This window comes from Phaethon lepturus, unplaced genomic scaffold, assembly GCF_000687285.1.
Source record: "Phaethon lepturus isolate BGI_N335 unplaced genomic scaffold, ASM68728v1 scaffold20056, whole genome shotgun sequence".
NCBI classification, from domain to species: Eukaryota; Metazoa; Chordata; class Aves; order Phaethontiformes; family Phaethontidae; genus Phaethon; species Phaethon lepturus.
In genome coordinates this window covers 91,116-110,729 of record NW_010548513.1, presented here as the reverse complement: position 1 = coordinate 110,729, position 19,614 = coordinate 91,116, and the positions used below count along the sequence as shown (strand labels likewise).

Here is a 19,614-nt window from a genome sequence, read left to right as displayed (position 1 = left end):
TACAACAATGCACAGAAACCGCTCTACATGAGTTATGTCTTTTTGATTTTATCAGTCTAATTCAATCAGTGTGGATACATTTACATCTATATAAAGCTACCCTGTACAATACAGATTTTTCCTGTCTAAGAGACGGAAAGACAGACGTGTTTACTCTGAGGTCTCTCTGTTGCCATGTGAGAGGCTGGTGGTACCACCATTCCGGGGAAAAGGTGTGCAAGAGGAACCACTCTCCTAGCTAAAGTAGTACTTGCAATGAAAAAAATAAAAAATCTGTGTCAAGACCAAGCTATCAGTGTATATAGATGTAGCTTTTTTAAGTGTATATGCTACTCGAAGCTATTTCATCTCCAAGAAAAAATCCTTTCTATGTTTGAGAAGCCTTTACTATAGACTCTGCCATTTCTGAATGAAAAAGTCCCACTTTTTTGGCTCGGCATTTGCCATCTTATCTCATGCACCTTAACAGCCCTCTGAACAACAGCTGAAAGTTCGATATACATTGCTTGTGTGAGATCGCGCTTCCTGCATTACAGTAACCTACCGTGGAGCATCCAGTGCGTAGTTACGGTCAGAGGACTACAGAGGAAGTCCCCTCTCGGACTAATTCTTGCTTAGCCATAAAGCAGGTGGTAGTAAACTGTTCTTTTTGTTTACTGTGGACAGAACAAGAACGAATGGGTCTAAATGGCAAAAAAAAAAAAGGCGGCAATTTAGGCTAGACAGCAGAGAAGCCTTTCTTGCTGGCAGGCATAGTTGAGCACTGGAATAGATGGATGTAGTACATCCATCATTAAGGATTTTTAAGACAGGTCAGACAAACAGTTTTCAAGAATGATTTGAGAAGACTAAATCCTGCCCTCGCCAAGGAGAGGCAAATGGGTAATCTGTTCTCCCTCAGCCCCATTTCCTCGGATTTTTTTATAGCAATTTTGATGCCAGTTAACGATTATTATAACTAGCTGTGCTGTCCTTGTGTATTTTACTGATATGTTGCCGTACATGATTCATTTTGCTCTTTCAACACATGCAGCAAGGAAATCATGATAACAGAATTTGTTAATGTATAAAGGAAAAATACGCCGCTACTTAAGAGAGCATTTAAATTCTGAAGGGTAGTTCTTACATCTTATTTTGCTTTTGATTTGCTGTATACAGGATTCTCAAGTGTTTGTGACACATCTGTTTTTAATATCACTGCATAACATGTTTGGAAAATGCTGAAAAAGTATTCCAGCTTTTCTTTTTTCTTTAGAATTTAAAAAATCCATTACAGGATTCAGCTTGTCAGTTAACAGGATTATACAGTAAAAACAAAAATAAAATTTAGACAATATTGGAGTTGAAATAGATTGAAGAATTCTTACACGTACTTTATTTGTGCTTCAGAAATTTAAGAAGCCTACCATATCTGTCATTCTTAAGCTCATCACAGTATCTAAATGCAAGTTAGCAAGAAGATACTTAGCCAGTGCTTTGAAGCATCTGTACATAAATACTGCCATGTCATTCTGTTGGTTGGGATTATGTTACTTACTGAATGATTGCTACTCATTTTTTTGCCAGTATAATCAATAAAAGTGACACTGAGAAATTTGATCTTCCTTCTCTGCAGGCCAGCTTTGGGTGGTCTCCTTACATCATCTTTTCGGCAGCACCAGGAGTCCTTGGCAGCAGAAAGAGAAAGACGACGTCAGGAGAGAGAAGAAAGGTTGCAAAGGATAGAACGTGAAGAGAGAAACAAATTCAAGTAGGAACCAAATTTGCTCTCAGTCTGTTGCTTTAATGTGTGATGGGTCTGTAAATCATTGAAACATTCAATTGCAAAATAATTTAATTGATGAATAGTTTTGTGTGTCCCTTTAGATACCCTTCTTGATCAAAGTATGTTAAAAACTGATCTATTAAGCACATCATGAAGAATTTTGGCATTTAATAAACCAGCAATTTCTTTAAAGACAGCTATGTAGTTGCCACTTGTACTGACTGGATATCTGCAGAGGCAGGTTTTATTAGCTAATATACTCCTTCTCAAAGTATAATCTCAGTGAGGCATAGCATTTGAAGATGAAACAGTGAGAGGAAAGTATCAAGAAGGGAGGAAAAGACATCTTTTTGCTTTTATGTTCTGTAAAGTAAAAGTGTTTTGAGGTCTCAGGATGTATTCTGAGGTAGTGTTTTAAACTGCACTTTTTCCTCCTTTTCTGACCATGTGTCTCTTCTTTCTGGAAACAGCAACTGACAGAAAATTATTATCAAAATTATCACTCAAACCATGGCCAGGCAAAGGCCCCAGCTGAATGTAGGACACTCCATTTTCACATCTAAGACCATGTGGTGTGCTGTGGGATCCCAGGGTGTGCTGCCTGAGAATAGTAAGAGGCAAGTCCTTTCCCCCAGTTAAATCCACGCCTGGAAATCCCAGCACAGGCATTAGCCAAGACTGCAGTGGGCTTAGCATAGGTACAGTGCCTGTACCTGAAGCGGTTTGCCTCCTGTCTGAAGAGTGTATGCTAAGAAACCAATTTGTTTCCTCATAAACAGGAGTGAAAAGTAAACATATTCTTAACAGTTAGAAGACATAATGTAATTATCTAAGGAATGGTAGGATAAATGTTTCATAGCTTTAGAGTTGATATTTATGGAAAAGATGGCACTGGGGTTCATGTGAGCTTGTTTATTAGTATGCAGGATTGTTTTCACTGTAATTATCTCTTTAGTAAGAAGTGGAAATGGTCTGTGTCGTAGTGAATTTGGAAAGATGAGTAACTTAGTGGTTGGTTGGTTGGTTGGTTGAAGGAAATATTCTCCTGGCTCCAGAAGATAGCTAGTTAGAAGAAAATGAGAGGTGGAGGGAAGGTGGAAGAGCACCATAATAGGATCTTTGGCAGCCAACAGCTGCCCAAGTTCTCCTGAAACAGAAACAATAAGGTCTCAGGCTTCAAGGCTCTTCCAAAAACCCTCCCTCTAAGTGGTATCATCAGGCTGCAGCAGGCTGCCATGGACAGCCAACATGATCTTTCATAAAGGAAAGTCCCAGACCAAAAAAGCCACCAGGACATTTGGCAGCTTGACCTGTTTGAATAACAGAGTTGTTCTGTCACTAAAAGAGCTTCCTTAAAGTCAGAAAACCAATTTTTTTTAAATATACATCTTCATCCCATTACTCCAGAGTCAGAAACTGGTTAACTAAGCGTCATGATTGTGTTGCTTATTTAAGATGGCAATTTTTCAATGCCCAGTGTATTCATTTTCTAGATTTTGAGTTCCCTGGTCACCCAAAAGTTATAACTTGTGTTTGAGTAGAGGGTCTCCAAAGCCACCAAACTTCACAGACAGACAGCATCCCACAGTTGATTAAACAGTCTGTCAGGAGGAGGAAAAAGCCACAGCAAACAGTCATGGACAGTTTCATAAGAGTTCTTGGGATTACATTATCATATCATCAGTCTGGCTAGAAACCCAGTCTCTGAAGATGTATTTTTGATTAAAAATAGCACTTGCAATTCACAGCCTTTAAACTCGTGAGCAGTACTGGATTTGCCATCATGACTCATTTGTTATCTCATTCTTTCCAACTCTGCCTCAAGAACATTGCACTAGGTTCTGGCACCATTATTGACAAATTGAGGGTAATTTATAGGAGAGCATCACCAGTTGTGAAAGAGCATGGTTTTAGGAGAGGTGTTAAAAAGCTTCATAAGCTATTGCTAGCAGAAGGAATGCTAATAATAATGCATAATGAACATTTTTCTTAATAGGACTGTTGTACCCATTGCATATATAGAACAATATGTCCTAAAATCCAAGGGTTATTCTTCAGCTGTAGGGAAGGGTGAAAGCAGTCAGAAGGAAAAGAGTAATGTTAGAATTTGCCTGCTGAAAAATTCCTAGATTTCATTTTTTTTTCCCTTGGAGTTATTCTCATAGCTATTTTAATTCCAAAGGATACTCTGAAAATGTGATGAAAGTATAACCAGTTCAGGGATTCAAAGGATGTGGAGGTAGCTTGAAAGAGTAATGTGTGTTCCTTGTTAATAGACTTTTGAAGAGCACATGACAGCAGATGTTTGGTAGCTATTGGTATAGTAGATGATAAGTAATTAATTTGATGACACAATTAAAGAGAAAAAATAGCATTTTATTCATAAATGGAGTAGTTCTGAAAATCTTTCTGGTACTCACAGGTTATGCTGTAGAAGAATCTAACAGATAAGGTGACAGTCTCATCCATTTTGTCCACCAGATTCAACAAAATATTCAAAGGAACTATCTTGCTGTGATATTGAGGCAGGTGGGATGTTCACATTTGTGGATGTGACAGGCCTGCCTGAAATCACAGTGCCCAGGCATCCAGCAAAGTTGACTTGGCAAAAGCTAAATATATGAATTACTTGAGGAGCTGTGGGAGGGGCAACTGAGATAGAGGGAGGTTTGTATCTAAAACACCGGGTGAAAAATAAAGAAGTGAAAGGTTGTTACCTGTCCGATAATCCTGCATATGCCTTCTAAGAGCAAAGAATTGTCCTGCTTGGTAATGCCAGTCCACTGTCCTGTTTCCAACCATGGCAACTAAAACATGCCGAGGAAAGGTATGTTAGAAAGAGGGCCAATACAGTATGCTACATGCCTTGGTCTGGTCTGCCAGGTGCCTCAGTCACTGTTTTGGGGCATTCTAGATGGAGCAAACGAGGAATGGTTTAATAGCCACTAATGTGCCCGCTCCGTATGGATGAGTCGGTTCGTTGTGTCTAATACCGGGTTTTAAAATGTGTTTCAAGTTCTTAACTTTTTGGGATTTTTTAGAGTTACTTATGATGACCTTCTGAACTACCTATTTGGTGTACACATACATTTGGTATATGCATGGATAGGTGTACACACATACTTTTCAGCCTTTTTTAGAAAAACTAATAATTTTTGTTGACAACAGCCTTCATTGTCTCTGATCAGCTTGTTTGTACTGTTCTTGGTTTCTCCTACTGTACTTATACTTACCTTATTCTTCTGGTTTCCTCTGCAATTTACTGCAACTTTCTTTTTAGCCGTGATTATTTAGACAAAAGAGAAGAACTAAGACAAGCAAGAGAAGAGAGGTTTGTATATAATGCATCCATCGTTCCCTGTGGTTCTTCTCTATATTCTTGACTGTGGAACTGTCATGTATTTAAATTTTTAACTCTGCATGCACATAACACTTTTATTGCAAAAGACTTCTATAAGAAAGCAGTTGTTTCATTAAAGAGGAGAATGAAGTCCAGCTGTAAGCACAGCAATAAATGAAGAGCAGTGGGCCTGGAATGCATAAGAATGATTGATGATCTATCTTTTATCTATTTGTGTGGGAAATAAGCTTGCTCCATTTGCCTCAGAAATTTGTCCAAATTTAGTATAGTTACAAATTGAATAAGCCTGTCTTTCTCACCCAGTGGGTCCCAAGCTTTCTGGAGGGTCAAAAGAGGCAACTGAGGATAAAGGAAACTGGGGTCACAAGCGTTGCAAAACTGCAGTCACAGGCTGATGGAAATGGTTCTGACCCACTCCCAGCGTATTTTTGTCTTTAGGGCCAAGTTTTGTTTGCTGATATCTCTAAACATCAGCAAGTAAATTACAAAGCTTAGCAGTGTTTATCATTGCGGCATTGTGTTAGTTTTATTTAAATAGCACATTTAAAGGGACTGAGGTTTGGGTTTGTTGGTTTTTTCTCCTTTCTTAAATTCAATTAAGTAGTTTAGAAACTCTGGGCTAGGCTGGGAGCTATGTGCTTATGGAAGCACATTTTTCAAGGAATACTTGGTTTAAAGACCTTTGCCTTTCGGTAGCTTCAGCTCTACCTCCACTAGTATTTACACTCTGGAGGGAGCTCTTGTTTTTACCTGGAAAGTATGCGTGTTACTGAACAAATAATACATGAAAAATCATCCAGATTGCTTCAGTTCTGCTTTTACGGTCATCCAGAGGCTACCCTCTGGAAATACTTTTGGATTGTCAAGAATTGGAATTACATTATCAAAGTATGAGAGCAGCCATCTCAGAAATCACTGTGTTGCTGCGTTTTCTTTTTGCTTGTGTTTTTTGTTTTTTGGTTGGTTTTTTTTTCATGAAAATGTCATACAGGAGGCAGTTAATTTCTGCAGACTGGAGTCTGATCTATTGTGGCAGAAATAGCTAATATTAAAAAAAACAACTTTGCTTTACCTAAGAGTAAGAAAAGGTGGATGAGCTTTCCTTTGTCCTTCCAGCCAAAACAATTACAAATAGTTGAAAGCATTTTCTGAAATGAAACGTGTCTGAGCACATAAGCATCATACACTGATCTTAGCTGAGTAAAACCTTTTACAGCAAGCATGTACATCAGCAAGATTTGAAACAAACTAGAAGTGAGCTCTCCAGCACATTCAAGCTGTAAGGGAACATGCCAAGTAAACTGGAGTATTTTTGGGGAAGTGTTCATCAGCAGGGCATTGCTGCTGTGCAGTCTGAGACAATTTCACTGGTCATTAGGAATGTGTCTTTATCCTTAGGGCTCTTTTGAACTGAAATGTTAAACTATCAGTTCCTCCTCATAAAGAGGAAAGACATATGTTTGCTTTGATGGCACATAAATATTGGAGAACACTTCTGCAAGTGACGTCTCACATCAGGAGTCCATTACGTTGGCCTTCTGTAATTTTTTTTTTTTAACAAACACCTTGGCACAAATGAAGTTGCATTTCCCATTTTAGTTGCAAGTTTAGTTTTCCATTTTAGTTGCAAGTTGAATGTTGGCTTGTTCCTAACAGAATACAATAATTATAAGAAAATGCTATATCCAAAGTGCTAAAATCCTAGATGAAATCTGGATTGTACATTTCCTCCGTATCAGTTTGGAAAAGGAGGCGGCTATAATAGTGAGCACATATGAAAGGCTCTGTTAAAAGCACTGTTTTTTCTAAATTCTGTCAAATCCTTGGAATGCTCTGTGTACTATTGTGTCACCCTAGAGCTCCAGAATACAGGCACCCACTTTTCCAATGGCTCTGGGGTGGTCTTGATATAAGGGGAAAATATTCCTGTGGTTTTCAAGGGGTCTGAGTGTAACTCAGCACTATTCATTTCATGTGTTCTTGCTGTTTGACAATTTGAGGCCTTTTTTACTTTGCTTGGTTGAGTATTTTCCAGTGGTAGTTCAAAATAACCCAACAAAGGTGAGCTCCCAAAACATCTCTAGTATGATATACAGCTCAAATGCTCTCCACTCAGTGGCTTTGTTAGTACATAAAAATTTTAAGTTGCCCTCAGGGCATTGCTCAGAGACCTAGAGAATTCACAATGATATTTTTATGTACTGGAAGATGGTAAGTGGAATGTAACGTTCATGAGGCATGCCAAATGGATAGCCCACAATTTTTTGGCTCTTTGTCTATAGAGAAGAGTCAGCATAGGCATGATGATGGCTGCAGGTTTCCATGATTTAAAGGAATATGGCAATATATACCAAGGCAAAGTATCAATCCTGTAGTGAAGGAACTAACTGCAGCAGGGGGGTGGTAGCTCATCTTTTCAACTCCCTCAGATTTTAGTCTTCATGAGACCTTGTGTATTTGATGCTGGCATTCCTTCACTGTAAAGACATTGGGCAGAAATAAAAAATAACCTAAATTAATATCATTTCTCAAGTGTGAAGTGTTAATAACTGATTCTTCAATGATTTTTATTTCTCAGTTAAATTGCTATATCTACTTATTAGGCTTCCCATCTGACAACTACTTACGCTGATGTGCTGCCATGAGAGTTACTTTCTGGTGCCCTTTTTTTTCAGCGTAGCAAACGGATACATTTTGAGAAGGCACATCTTGATGATAGTCCTTTGCTTTGCTGGTTGGCTATGCAGTGCACAGCTACAGAAGCTAAAATGTTAAAGCAGTTGAAAAAGAGCTGAGTACAATAAAACGTTGTAGACACCATCACCACCACCCCTGTTATAGAAGGATCCATCCAGATCTTTGTTGTAGTGTGTTGGCAAACTGCAAAACCCTCCTTGTGGGCAGTCAGCTGGGCTGTACCTGTTTGAGCCTAAGTGATCAATGTGAATGTCTCTTTATGAGTCTGAAGTCCCATCTGCTCTACTTGCGAGGAGGCAGAAGGCGCGATACGTAAGTGACCAGCGTCAAAAGAAAGACTGGCTTCATGAACTGTAACAAAACATTACACTAATGCCAGCAAAAGGCTTTCTCCTATATTGAAAAGGCAAAAATCATTTGCGAGAATTGGCTTCATGTTAGAACTGTAAACAGTTCCTATTTTATAACCATACAAGTATGTGGCTTGTTATATTTCCATTCAGAGTCTGTAGGGGTTCTTTTGCTTGCAGAATTTGTTCAAAGCCTGTACATACCTCTGGAGGAATAAAAGAAAATGAGTTTGTTCTTCATTATTGCTGTTTGCAATAAAGCAAACTGCCTCTGAAAACACAAGGACTGCTCTTCAAAGACACGTTCCGGTGCTCTATATGGATGTTTGCAAATGTGCATGCGTGTGTGGCTACCATATGTACTAAGCATGTCTGTTACCACATATGGCAGACTTCCTTACCCTGCCTGCTTTTAATGCACCCTCGAACACTAATTTGGGCTGTCAGTGAGGCAGAAGCGGGGAGGAGAGGTGTTCCCTGTTACGAAGTGTTTACAACACTGGGTTACAGGAGGATGACCACAGTGTTTTGGGAACATAAGCAGTAGTCTCGATTAACCTGTTTAACAGTTCACTTGTGGGTAAGACAAACAGTCTAAAGCCTGATCCAGCTGTATTCATGAGTTTATTCCTTAGCAAATAATGGTGGATAAAATTAGCAGACATCTGGAAGAGGCACATATTTCAAAGTTATTTTGGTCAAAATGTATAAAGCACACTATGAAGAATATGATTGGTAGCTGGTCTTAATAAACAGTTAGTGAGTTCTGCCTGCCTAAAATGCAAAACAGATGTATCTTTGTTCTTTTAAAGTGACTTTGATGAATAAACTACATGTGACGTCAGGTCCAAGCTATTGGATGTCTGAGTCCGGCAGAGAAATTTTTTAGAATGAAAAAAAGAAAACTTTCCATTGTAGACTCTGGAGAGAACAAAGTGAATTCCAGTGCATTGCTCTCAGAGCAAATAGAAGCAGGTTCAGAAACTTTAGATAGTCAATCCAAACATTTATTATTGGTCTTGTTTTCAGGGAGATCTGTTTTTGTCTGCTGCGTTGAACCATTTTCCTCTCCTTGCAGCAAGTCTCAGACTTTGGCTATTTGCATCAGTATTAAGGAGTTCTGGCTTTGGAGGTTTTTTTTTCTTTTGGTGTTTTTTCCCTCCCGTTTTAGTTTTAGGAGAGGGAGGGCTGGGAGGAGGAGGAGGAGGTGAAGGAGGAGGGTGAAAAGGAGGACAGACAAATGCTTCCAAAAGGAGAAGGACTATGCAGACACAATACTATATCTAAGGACTCTCTAACTCTGCTGTTTTTTGCTTTTGTTTTGTCATGAGCAATTTAATGTTTTTTAGGGCAATAGTCTTTGCTTTGGTGTGCGTTTTTTGGCAGATTGACCAGGCAGGCAGCTCAGTGCTGTACCCCTTGTGTCAGGAAGTCCGCGCGTTCTCTGCAGGTGTTTCGTCCATAAACAAGCATCAGCCACAGACTTCTTTTTCTTTACGGAAACCCTCTGGAATTTAACTTTCAGATACAAATACTTGGAGAGGTTGGCAGCAGAGGAGTATGAGAAGGAGCTGAAAAGTCGGAGTGTAAGCCGAGGCAGAAGTGAGCTGTCCTTGAACCTGAGATCTCCTTCAGCCCCATCCTCGCCTGTACCCAAGTGCGTCAGCCCAGCATCCATAGAGTCCCAGGAAGAGCTGAGGACCCCTTCCACCCCTTGTGAGACCCCTCAGCCCTCAGAAGGTAAGTGAAAAGGAGAGCGGGGTTTCTCTCAGGCTAGCAGTGATTTTTGATGCATGAGTGTAAGAATATAACCTCTGAGGTGCCAAAGTAAAGGGTCTTATTATATTGCTTCATGCTGTCTTCCTAAATTTCCTCTTTTTTCCCGTAGATTTGGATGTCTTCTAGTTTATTCAAGCAAAGGAGACGCTGCAAATTGTTGCTACGATTTATATTATCATTGTCTGTTGCTATTAGAACAGAATAATTGGAAAATACAGCATACAGAGGGTCTTAATTTTAGCATCATGTTCCTTGTATATTAGAAGTTACTGAATACTAAACTAACAATATTCCTGCCAACAGATTTTGCTTATGTGGTTTCTCTGAAAGAAATGCAACAGATGAATGCCAAGATTATAATAACCTTCCAGCAGAGCACGGGCTGAATGGGACAAACAGAAAAGGTCTTGAATTGAAGGCAGGGAGGATGCGTTGGTTATTTTTAACACCAACAAAAACTCTTAAAATCATAGCACAAGTAGTAAAGGACTTAAAAGAGACCACAGACAATTAGTAAAAAGGAAAGTATAATTAGTGTTTGCACGGTTGGTTTGCTGTCGTATAATTTATTGGTGTACAAAGCAATATTTTTTGTGTGTGCACGTCATTCTGCCACTGGCATCATCACATGCCTCCTTCAAGTCCTCAAAAAAAAAACACCCACCGTACAGATTTATATTTGCGCCACATGATGTTGCATTAACATTGGGAGCTAGAATGCATGTTGAGGGTGAATTATCACCATCATTCATTTTTATTTGATTTGATTTCCTGCTATGTGCTATTGGTGATTAATGCATTTGTAACTTGCACTGCTTGGTTTTATTGAGTGTTATGGCTGGTAGCATGCTATAAAGCAAGGCAATTTAAGAAAAAAGTTACAAATACTGAATGTTGCATATGTTTATCCTCACTGTACTAACTAGGTGAAGTTTATTTAATTTAGCTTTATGTATTTTCCCAATTATATTCCCAGTTTTCTTGTCTGGCACCTTAAAAGTCTCAGTGGAATCATTTGAACTTAAAAAACATGGATATTTTCCTGTAACACTGATATTCAGAAACCTCCAGATGCCCATTTTTTTCGAGTGCAATATTGCTTTTAGAGCAAATAAGCTGGATTTTTCCACCATTAGGATTTCAGAGCTGAGTAGGGAGCAAGTATCTCTTTTATGATGATTATTTTAACATATTTCTCCTGGAAGCATTCAAAAAAAATGCGGCATGAAATGGAGCAGCGCAATCCATTTGGAGAATACATTTAGAGCAGGTGTACAGGGCAACTTCAGGCAGCCAGAATATGGCAAAGCTATCAAGACGTGGGTAGGCAGGACATCTCTACTAAAACTCCTGGCAATATCAGCAGGCATCCAAGGGCAACACCTGGAAGCTTAGCAAATGGACTGCAAGGAGAGAACGTACGGATGGGGCAGGGTAAGCCTCTAGCCAAGGGCAGCTGCAGGCAGATGGCCAGGACAGCACCAGAACAGGGGCCTGAAATCTGCGTACTTCAGTGGGAGCTGTGCCTGAGGAAGGACTGCTGTTCCAGGCCTACCAAAAGCATTGGAGAGGTCATATGAAGGAATGAACGTGTGGGCAGGGCAGGCTCCCTCATCTGGAAGTGGCCAGATTATTGGAGATCAACCAACAGCTGGCAGACTGATTTACAGTTTTTGTGCCATGGCCTCTAGACTATTAGCCGAGTTCCTTATGCTCCATAATAGATTAAAATCTCAACTTTTACTGTCTTTAGGAAATGTTATGAATCCCGCTTAATAGACAGAGAAACTGAGGCATTAACTTGCTTAAGCCAGTTGTTGGAAAGCTGAAACAGAGCCATGGACAGAACCCAGATTAATTGCACCCCAAGCAGTTGCTTTGAACGTCGGGGTCACCACCTTCCCAAGCGAGGATAAAACTGCAGAAGGAAAACACTTCCTTGGTTCTGTGCATAGGTCCCTCCAAAGACTTTGCAAGAACAGTATCAACAAAAGTATGGTATTCGTCTGTAGAATCCAGAACCTGAAGTCAAACAGGAAGTGTGTTCCTTTACTAGCAAAAAAATAGTGATTTTCAGAGTCAGATTTATTTTATGCCATTTGTGCTGAAGTATCCTTTGGCCATCCAGTATCTACTGGGCTTAAGAAGGAAATGGATTTTGTCTGTGGAACTCTGTCCCACACTGTGAAAAGTCTCGGTGTCTTTACCTGATATAAAAATCTGGGCTTACTGAGCTGAAGTGTTTTCTCATATAAAACAATTGTTTCCACTGAAGTAATCAAGTCTTGTAAGACTTACTCTTGTAAAACTTGGGGTATGGCATTCAGAGGAAATGAAGGCAGTCCCATAACTGCAAAGTGGAACTTATTTTTTTTTTTCAGAGCAGCTACTTCCTCTTTTGTAATTTCATTGGAGAATATTTTATGAAGTGCACATGTGCAGTAAAGGAGAGCAACAATAACCAAGACATCTCTGAAGTCAATCCACAAAGGAATTGGAGATGAACCCCTCTCTGAGAGGAGAAGCTTTTTTAGCACTTGAGGAAGTAAGCAGGCCAACCCAAGTGCACGTTGTGGACAGTAGGAAACCTTCTGAACATATTAGTAGCTAAGCAAGGTTCAAACACTGCTTAAAATATGACTGGTGAAAGCATCTCAGCAGATGGAGAAGCACCAGAACATGAGGGTGCAGTGAGGCCATTGCAGCCTCAGTTGTAGAGCCAAAGGAACAGAAAGACATAGGAAGAACTGGGGTAGGGAACAAAGATCATTTCTCACTTGAAGAAAGAGCAAGCTCCCTACAGGTAATCACTCTGTGCTAGTTTTTACCATCATAAGGAATGGGAAGAAAAGATTGGGGTGAGGACGGAGAAAGAGAGAGAGTTCCTACTGAATTCACAGCAAGAGGAATCCCATGCTGGAGGAACTGAAGGGAGATAACAACCAAGACTTTAAGCGATGCCCAAACCAAGAGGGCTTGGGTGGGTATAGCCATCTTCAGAGTTACTGTATGCATCCTCAAGAGACACTTTAGCATATGTATCTCCCAGTTCCAAGTAGAGAGCAAACAGATGAAGACGCAGTTACCTAATCTATTTACTTACCCTGGCAGGGGATTAGATGTGGGCCTGGAGGGATGTTTGTTCCCTCTGAGGGCTTATAGGACTGGGGGGGGTGAGGTCTTATCAGCAGGTATTAAGGATACAACATCTTCTGTTGGCTTCAGAGTTCACTTACAGTTGAGCGTCGAAAGAAAAGTTGTTTCCCTCCACATCCCTGTATAGCATTACAAGTCTGTAGCTGTGTTTTTCAGAAAGGAGCAGCTTGCTGTCCTCTCTAACCTCTCACTCAAAAGAGGGCTATCACCAACATCCGATCACATCCTAGCAGATCAGGTTGCGAGGGCCAAGTCTTGAAAATGTCAGAAGATGCAGATTACACTGTCTCTCAAAATGACAAAATCTTTACACATTCATTGAGGGACTCTGCTACCATCTCTTTTAGAGATGAGGTTACACAGCTTCTTTGGGAGATTTCACTCCTCCGAGAAGTCTTCACATTTTTTTCCAATAATACATTTTTAGAGATTAAGTTCTGGCAGAAGAGGGAATGGGCATATGACTCAAAAATTAGTCCTTAAAGCCACATTCAGTTTTCCTCTTTCTGATTAATCCAATTGCAAGTAAAACTTCTGCTTATTTAAAGACCACAACTCCCTCATTTGTTTTAATTGGGGGGAGGGGGCAAGGAAGCTAAGCCTTGAAAGAAGTGTGGAAAAATAGTATATGCAAGTGAAAAGAAACTACCTCTACTGCTGAATCTGGCAGTTCCATTTTAGGTTTCAAGAACTGTATATGTGTAAGAATTGGGTTTTAAAAAAAAATAAAAATATTGCTTATAATGGCATCACACTTCTTAGTGTCTCAGGAATGCTGCCTTTGCTGTTGATGCTTTTTGATATGACTGTGCTTGCTTCCCTGAGTCTTCACAGAAGTCTGAAGACAGTGAACAGAGCCTGGTCTGTTATTTAACTCTGTTGCCTCCTGCAAGGTTGCTGTTTAAAGTAGTTTTTTGTCTGGTGTGAAAACTGATCCAGTAGATACGGGACTGAAAGTTCCATCTCATTTCAAATAGGCTGCCACCAAGCATTCACTGAGAATTTTTTAACATCTTTAGAAGTTCTCACCAACATCAGCCCAATGGATTACACGATGGAACTGCAAGTGATGGACACACATCTAGCTTGCTGGCTTTGTTCTCCAGCTAGTGTTTGCTGACAGGGTTTATTTTTTAAGAGCTTTTTAAGGGAAGCGCTACTGGACTTAGCTGACTATTTAGAAGTTATTTGGGTTATTGGTGGATTGTTTGATATTATCCCTAAAGAGAGAGAGAGACTGTCAAAATAGGTGTCAACATATCATAGAATGTTTTGTTGTAGAAGTGCTTAGATTTTGATACTCCTTGAACTCAGAGAGCAGCCTGTGTCAGTATACTGCTCTTTACTCTTTGTTGTATATTAGATTCTGCTAAGATACTGCATCTTTCTGGATGTGGAATACTTCCTGTTTGAAATATTCATAAAGTCAGGGGAGACTTTATCCTATTGCATCTTCAGTGTAGCTTCATGATGACAAGGGTGCCATAAGCATTAGAAGTCCTAGCCATGTTTTAGTCAGCTTCTTTCTCCACCTGAGCTGTTGGAGTTGACCTTTTTGGTTATTGCATGACAGCTTTTGTTTTAGAGAGAAACATCTACAATTCATACAAAACTATGATGAATTGATGACGTTTGTCTATATGAACCACTGCAGAGTCGCAAGCTCAAGAGTCTTTCATGCTACAGTACCATATTAGTTCCAGGAACTAACTGAAGGATTCCTAAGCTTGCAATTCAGTTATATTCAAATTTTGGCTTGATCTTAAAATGCTCTTGTGCTATGCCTACACACAGACAGCTGTGTTCAGAAACATACCACTGGGATTCAGAGTGTAAGTCAACTTCTTGCCAGCTCTCTATAATTTTGCCTCTCTCGTAGGCAGGGTCCAGGGAACGGTCGTAGGTAAGGTACATTTAGAGGGACAAGGCATGTGCAGAGCTGCTCGCATACCTAATATTAGACTTTTAGATGCTGGCTACGTAGAAGAGGAAGAAAGGTAAGCTTCTAATTGTGAGTGTTTTACAACATCTTAGAGGGATTTGATGTATTGATATTGATATGTGCATGTCTGGTTATTTAACTACACATTTAAAAACAATTCTGAAAGTGTGGAAGCTTAGCTCCAATGAAATCAGTGGGAAAAAATAATTTGCAGTTTTGTACACTTAAATGATATGAAATGAAGTGGAATAGTGTGGCACTGAAGATGCATTACTGAAAGCTAGTTTAAAAGCATATGTGTTACTGTAAAGATAGGCATAGGCATTGTTAGAAACCACTATTCTTTGTGTGGGTGTCTCAGAAAATAGGTTAGGCACGCAACACAAAACAGTCTTAGGAAAACATTGTGACCTTCATTATTTTGGCTTATACCTTCTCAGGATAAATCTATTTACCTGCTCCCTGGAGGACTGAAATGTTTGGATTGCATTCCAGTGCACTACTTATTTTCCTTCAAAGATTCATGTAGTCCTTGATGAAAGGCTCATCATATATCATGCGATGCAAAGACCATGACAAGTCCAGAAGGCTCTTTTGCAATATTGTAATGAAAAGTAGTTAACAGAGGGAAAAAACAAGTATGAGTTGGTCATTGTAGTTCAGCCACCCAACATGAGATTTAGTACAGAGGGAATTTGGGGAGTATGCAGAACTAACATGCATGCCCATTTTCATCACTCTTGCATGGCCATTTCAGTTTTCAGAAAATTGTGAGCTGCTTGATGTGAATATGTGTGGATGCTCTTCAGTTTCTTTGCAGCATGCAGAAAATATTTGCATGTGAAAATCTGCTGGTTTAGCTAAAAAACATAAAGGTGAATGGATTAATTTTTCTGTCATTATAAAGCAGGGAAGAAAAAAACAAGTGTACTATCAACAGTGTTTGCTGTGTGCCAACTGATAAAAAAGCTCAGCATATGCCATATGCCAACCAATTGGAAATTAAATTTGTGCCGTACACCAAGCAGTTGGAAACTTTGTTCAGTTTTGCTGTGGCTATTCTGAAGCAAATGTGCATGAAAAAGCATATGGTTTTTGTCAGCCAGATGTGTGACAGTGCCATTTCCAGACTGTGCCATTCCACTGTGTTACTAAAACTAATACTTGTATTTTTTCGTTGAAGTGTTCCTCATCAGGTGAAAAAAGAATTCTTCCAGAAACAAAGATAATTCAACCAAAAGCCACAATCTCTCTCCTTTTTGTTTTTTAAAAGATTTCTTCCTTCCTGGCTCTGTCTAGGCACTGAATTGTCAATGTCATGCTCAGGTGGGATGCCCATTTTCTGCGGATTCCTTCAAATCCTTATGCAAGTCCAACACTCCAGCTGTGGAAGTATGTATAAAAATAGTGGGCTGGCTCCAGACAGCAAGAGAGAGACTTTGCCAGGCCACTCTCACGTGCAATGCTGTCGTCGCACAACATTCATCAGTCTGTTGCTCCTAATGTTCAGAATGCCGTGGACTTGCTTTTTTATTTTCTTTCCATAAAGCACTTGTACAACTTTCACGTCACCCTTGTTTAGAGGAGTGAGCCTGAGACGACTCCATCATTAAGTGAATCTCTTTCTCCCGTTGTTCTCTCCGCCAGTGAGTGCCAGTGAACCTGAACCAGAGACAGAGACAGAACCAGAACCAGACCCAGAGCAGGAGGCTGAGGCCGAGCAGGGAACGGAGACACCCAAGGAAATAGAGGCTACAGAAGTGGGACCAGAGAGTGAGGTGGAGCAAGGACCAGAGAGAGAGCCAGAAGAAAGTGCAATACTCAGTGAAAAAGAGAGGCAGAATGAGGAAGTGAATGAAAAAGACAACTGCTCTGCATCCAGCATATCCTCAGCAAGCAGCACTTTAGAGAGGGAAGAGAGAGAGGACAAGTTAACCAGTGACAATGAAACTGGTAAAGTGAAGCTTCTTCAATAATGAAAGGTTTCTGTGGAAAAAAAAAATGTTAAATGAGCAGCTCTGTTTTTGTGTTAATTAGCTAACAAATGCTTTGCACCCATCTAAGTCTTCCATCACCCTGGCCAAATCCGTTTCCATTCTCTGCTTGGAAATCCACAGACTCTGATGGAGTTTCTATGTTTGAGGGACAGTAAGGCCTTGATGAAATGAGGTTTCCTTTGACTTGAGACCATTTTCTTCCCTTAAGATTAATGTATTAACTATTGAACCATCATGTTGCAGCGACTTGGATCTCTAGCTCCCAGAGAGTTTATTTGGGTTTTCTACACGTAAAACAATGAGAAGACGGGCCCTATTGATAGGATTTGTCATGAGATTCCAGATACCTTTTCTCATGCTATTAGCTTTCAGTGGAAGGGGAAGAGCAATGAGGACTGGGATGTTTGTGCCTTCCCTCCAGTCTCTTGTCTTGGCTAGACTTCAGAAAGCAGACATAGATACATGGGAGCTGCTGAAGATAGGTCTGGGCTGTGGCCATCCTTAGCTCATGTGGAGGAGGCACATGAAATAGACCTTGTCTGGAAAAGACCCGTTCTGTAGTACCAGTGGTTCTGGTCAGATATGCCACCAGGCACCTGTAAGAGGTAGCCCAGCCTGGAAAGCACCTTAAGAACCAGTTTTCTGCTTGGAGTGATAATGACAACCAGAGCTTGACACGCAGCCCAGGTAGGGACTAAAAGGCAGATTTTGACCTTCATTGATGAATTACTCTTTTCTACTGTTTATAGAGATGTAAAGGAATGTCATGTAATTAAGGCATTTGGTTTCCAAGTCTTCTGAATAGGGGAGTGCATTGTCCTAAGTTTGCTAAATTCTCAATAAGAAAATAAAAAGTGCTTCACAGTGTGAAATAGTTTTGTTCTTTCCTGAAAGAAGAGGGATGACACTGAATCACAAAGACCTTACAGAGATAAACTCTCAGACTGTACTGTTCATGTTTAAATGCTATCACTTTTTTATTTCTGGGAAGCATCAAGTTAATTTTATTCTAAATTTAAGAGCTATCTTCTTTTCAGCCAGCACCAACATTGAGTTACTTAGAATGCTATCGTACTCTTAAAGAATGTAGATAGATATATATCTAGGAAAGGGAGGGGAGGTATGACAGATGAAGGATGTCGTTGCACTTGTGGCATAGTCCAAGTGCAAGTAAGGGAGAACAGGTTACAGGTTTTTCCCCCTCATCTTGTCTGTTACCAGCCTATTACCAGTCTAATTAAATTGCTTATGTACTTTCTGTTAAAAGCTAAGAGATGTACCCTGTTATCAAAGAATCAACATCAAATTGACCTATGTTACCAGCAGACCAAAGATTTATTAGGTTGTGCTATGTAGGAGATCTCATGTAGTGAGTTCTTTGCTCTCTAGTAGGTGAGGAGATTCGGAAAGCAAACGAGAGCTTTCTCCAGCAGTTCTCACATTCCCAGCAAGTGGTTTGCCATTTATGAAGTGGCCCATTGGTTTTGTCCAGATGGATTAAGGACAAAGGAATAAAGCCTTTGCTCCTGGCTCCTCCTTCATTAGCCATCTTGCTGAATTTACCTTCCAACAAGTCTTATTTCTCTGATGGTATTGCAAAGTTTTACCTGTGGAGAGGTTTACCTGCAGAAGAGGTCCCAGGATGGCAAGAGTCTTCACAGCAATAGTCTTTGATCAGCTAGCGCAGGTGGAGGCAGACTTGGGGAGCCCAAACAGAGGTTGTGTCTGCAGGAATTTTGATCATTGGTTTTGCAAAGGTGTTAAATCCTGGAGGATCCCAGCTGGTAAAACTGTGAGGCGGGTAGGTCATGTGGGATTTGTAGAAGGGATCCTGGGAGCAATCTTGAGCATCTTTGACTGAAAGACTGGGAGTAGGGGGAAATCCTCTGTGGGGACTCAGCTGGGTAGAATCTGTGGTGTGGCGAAGGAGTTGTCTAGTCACATTGTCTAGTGAAACGACTTCAGAGACAAATCTGAGAGACTACCTCAGGTGACAGTCTTGGTGAGAAAGTAATCCCATGGATAAAGTTTGAGGAAAAATAAACAGACAATGGAAGCACTCAAGCCTCCTGCAGGAAAGTAGAAGGAAATGGTTTGAGAGGTTGAGGTTGTATCCATTGCTGAAAAAAAGTCTTTCTTTTGTCTGAGGTTAAACCTCTGGGCTTGTTTTAAAATGTGGTTTAGAGGTTGATCTGAATAGAGGTGAGAGTCATTTCTGTCCATATGCTTTGTGCTGTGAGACCTGTCCTACATTTTAACATGGTGTTATTTTAAAGGCACAGGGGGGAGTTGTGGGGCCCTGGGTGTGGATCTCACTGAGGGGACACCTTCTGAGAGGACAGGGCTAGATGTCATGGTAAGAAAGCAAGGAAGCCATAAAAGATTTTTAAAGTATTGAAAAAGTTGGGAACATAAGGGGAGAAACAAAGATAAAATGTAAGTTTAAGAGAAAGTTCAACTGACAGGTGTAAAAGAAAATCTTAAACCACAAGGAGCCAAAAGGAAGGCAGACTAGCAGTCAAAATAAAATTTGTTCAAGAAATAGAGTTTATTAAAAATATGTTAAT

General features: G+C 40.1%; 1 protein-coding gene across 1 annotated transcript in view; it reads left to right on the top strand.

Moving 5' to 3' along the window:
* Window positions 1-1,615: 1,615 nt before the first annotated feature.
* FHOD3 (formin homology 2 domain containing 3) overlaps window positions 1,616-19,614 on the top strand; it is a gene marked incomplete at its 5' end in the record, with an annotated part of 80,675 nt that continues 62,676 nt past the window's right edge. Inside the window, 4 exons of the mRNA XM_010289996.1 lie at window positions 1,616-1,750; window positions 5,046-5,096; window positions 9,699-9,913; window positions 16,698-17,003. Of these exons, the coding sequence (XP_010288298.1) occupies window positions 1,616-1,750; window positions 5,046-5,096; window positions 9,699-9,913; window positions 16,698-17,003 (707 nt within the window). The remainder of the gene's footprint in view (window positions 1,751-5,045; window positions 5,097-9,698; window positions 9,914-16,697; window positions 17,004-19,614) is intronic.